General features: G+C 32.5%; 1 protein-coding gene across 1 annotated transcript; it reads left to right on the top strand.

The window, feature by feature from the left end:
- Window positions 1–501: 501 nt before the first annotated feature.
- On the top strand, window positions 502–1,263 carry LOC133878920 (NAC domain-containing protein JA2-like). Its single transcript, XM_062317481.1, has one exon. It carries the CDS (start codon window positions 502–504, stop codon window positions 1,261–1,263), a length of 762 nt encoding a protein of 253 aa, XP_062173465.1.
- The last annotated feature ends 2,164 nt before the right edge of the window (window positions 1,264–3,427 follow it).

Here is a 3,427-nt window from a genome sequence, read left to right as displayed (position 1 = left end):
CCAATTTCTATTTTCTTCTGCAAATCTCCATTCTCTCTATCCCTCTCTAAAATGGAAAAACACAACCCCATGACTTCACCATCATCTCCAACCTTCGTGCAAGCAGACACACACACCTTCAGAGATCTAGTCCAGACGCTGACCGGCTCGTCCGCTGTCTCCGAGAAGCTCCACGTCAACCCACCTTCAAAACTCTTCCCTAAATCTTTCACACCGATGACCTCACACGAGAGAAGGCAAACCCTTTTTCAGAATTGCAAGGGCAAAAAAGGAAATAAAATTATGACCGCTTAAGGGTTAAACGACGCAGCACGAAGGGCTTAAACGGTAGGCTCGCCTTTATTTATTTATTTGTTTGTTTTTATTTTATTTATTTAATTAGACAAGTCGGTCAGTGCAGGGCTAATAAATATATCTAGGGTTTAGACTTGATTTCCAAGTGAAACCCTGATAGAAGTCCTCGTTGTTATCGATCAAGGAGAAAAGAAAATAGTGGAATCAATGGCTACGTTTCTGCCGGCGGGTTTCCACTTTATGCCCAGCGATGAAGAGCTCGTACGAGACTACTTGTTGAAGAAGGTGATGGGTGAAGAGCTTCCCTGGGATGGCATCGGTGAGTGCGATCTATACGGTGCAAAGCCTCCCTGGGAAATCTGCGGCGATCAGGAGGGTGAGAAGGTTTACTTTTTCGCAAAACTGAAAAAACTAAGCAAAAATCGAGTGGCACGAACTGCCGGTTCTGGGGTTTGGCATGAGAACTCTTCTCATCATATATATGATGAGGAGGGTGATGTTATTGGGGCCAGGAAATTGTTTTGTTTCAAGGTTAAAGATGGCTCGTCCATGAAGAGATCCGACTGGGTAATGCACGAGTTTTCACTCGTTGGGGAGCACGAACAGTGTACCAAATGGATCCTATGTACCCTTCAAAAGAAATGTTCTGAATCAAGGATTGGGATCAAAAGGCGCTGTGAGGATGGATCCCAGCAAAGAAAGAAGATTTGCTGTGAAATTGTTCAATGCCATGGGCCTCAAGCAAAATATGGATCGCCCCATATGGAAGGAACGCCCGATACTGATTTGGGAACCCATGAGACTGATTTGGAAACCCAAATGGAATTTCTTGTACCAGCTTGTGATAACTCTGATTCAGAGTTTGATTTGGAGACCTTCATGAACATACTGACCCCGGAGGATGGAGATCTGCCGCATGGGACATTAGAGGATTTTTGGGATGGTGACATATCTACTTTATTTGCCTAGAGACTACAATGAATTGAGGCAAATTGTTCAGATCAAAACCAAGTGATTTGGTTTTTTGTTTTGCTGTTGGTCACTCAAGAGATAGAAAAAAATTGTAAATTTTTTATTTGTTTGTTTAATTTTTTAAGTCTCCCAATTTTTTGCACCCGCAATAAAAATATTGTTCATGTCAAACTTATTACTTTGGTTTTTTATTTCTCTTTGATTAAGAAAGAAAGAAAGAAAACGTTGTTAGTTGTGGGATGCCAATTAATCCAATTAAAAATTCATTTCAACATTCTGATTCAGTCACAACAACGCTCAACCCCCTACAATTTATCTATGATACCGTAGCTTTTTTTTTTTTTTTTTTTAAAAAAAATAATTAAATAATCAGCTTTGGTGTCTACTACAACAAAAACTATTTACGACCGTCTTTCTTTCTTTTCTTTTTCTTTTTTTCTTTTTTAATTTTTTTTTTTTATGTAATCTAATTTCTCCTTTCAAACGAAAATTACTAATTTAAATCTCATTTTTCCTCTGTCAAACGCATAAAAAAACTAAATAAAAAGACAAAACAAGACAAAAAAAAAAAAAAAAAAACAGCTAATTGGTCTTTGGATAAGACTAGGTGTCCTCACAAAATTACAAAGCTACGTCGTCTTTGCTTTATCTTCTTTTCTTTTCTTGTAAATTTACCAATTGATCAACGTAACAACTAATCTTTAGGCGTGGAAGACTTTTAACATGCTATGTGATTTTCCTAAGATTCTTTTGGAAACTGACAAACTTTTCCAAGCTATTGATTATATTAAGACACAAAATTCTAACTTTTTAAGGTTTTTGTCTTTATTTCTTCTCAAAAATTAGCGAAAGATTGAATCGGTCCATCAATTCGAATGATTGATCATTGATATACCTTAAAATCTGACTTTTTTAAAACAATTTTATTTTAGATGTAGAAACTACTAAATTATTTTTATTATTTTTTAATAATTTGTACAAATGTTCCTAATTTTTTCCTATTTGATCAATTGATTGAAAATATAAGAACATCACCAATATAAACAATTGAAAAATGTGAATAGAGTAAAAATTTTGTTAGTACATATTCTGATTTCGTAACGTGTTGCCTTGTAATTTGTCTTTTTCAAGATCTACAAAATAGCAAACAGCTTGTCGGGAGTGCCAACTGGATCCTATTCAGCGCGTGCTCACCACACCAATTAGTGTGTTATTCGTTTTTTTTATTTTTCATGTTTCTATTTTCTGTTGTGTAAATATCAGCTACGGAGTCAAGATTTTTCTACAAATGAAATAATACTAATAAAAACATTTAAATAAAAATTTCAACCCATAATTATATATATTAATATTACCTTAGAAATAAACCAAAGTAAAAAAAATATACCTGTCAATTAAAATATATTAAATCACTATTCATATTAAAAGTTTAATTTGATAAAAAATATAACTTTATTCATTTAATTTATATTTTATATTTATATACATATATATTAAGGGCATTCGTTGGCGTTATTGGTTATTTTGATGGGCCAGATTATTTATTTGATTCATTCTTAACTGCTATGTCGCCTTTGTATTTTATTTTCGTGTAATTTCCCTTTTTCCCTTCTTACTTTGAATAAAAAAAAAAAAAAAAAGTTTTAGAGAATAAATGTATCCGTTAAGCACGGATTATTGGTTCAACATTTAAAACTATGTTTTTAAAAATGTATTTTTTTATTTGCGTTTTGAATGTATAAATTTTTTTCTCATTTCAAACTGTCATTTTTCTTTTCAAACACAATCAAATCAAACAATTTCTGCAATTTCATTTAACAATGCACTTTTGTTTTATTGAAAAAATTAAAATTAGTTCCAACTGGGGGTAAAAATTAGAGAGACCAGTAATAAATTTGAGCAGCAGGTTAAGGTTGCAAAGGAAACGTGCCATGCATACACGTAGGGGTGTATTTTCAATTAACTAATAAAAACAATTCGTTTCCTACTTATTATAATAACTTGTGTCATTTGTTATCATTGCCATATACTTTTTTTTTTTTTTTTTTTTTTATTATTATTATTATTATTTTCATTGCAATATACTAAAGACAATAACATGAATCATGCTAATTAATGTCATTCTAGTCCTTCAAAACCAAAGCATTCAATAATTTATTGT

Source organism: Alnus glutinosa, chromosome 10 (genome assembly GCF_958979055.1).
Source record: "Alnus glutinosa chromosome 10, dhAlnGlut1.1, whole genome shotgun sequence".
Taxonomy (NCBI): Eukaryota; Viridiplantae; Streptophyta; class Magnoliopsida; order Fagales; family Betulaceae; genus Alnus; species Alnus glutinosa.
Note: the sequence above shows the minus strand (reverse complement) of the source record. Positions and strands in the feature narration are given on the sequence as shown.

Excerpts from the sequence above, each read along its gene's own strand:
- LOC133878920 (XM_062317481.1), top strand. The coding sequence starts at position 502 with ATGGCTACGTTTCTGCCGGCGGGTTTCCACTTTATGCCCAGCGATGAA.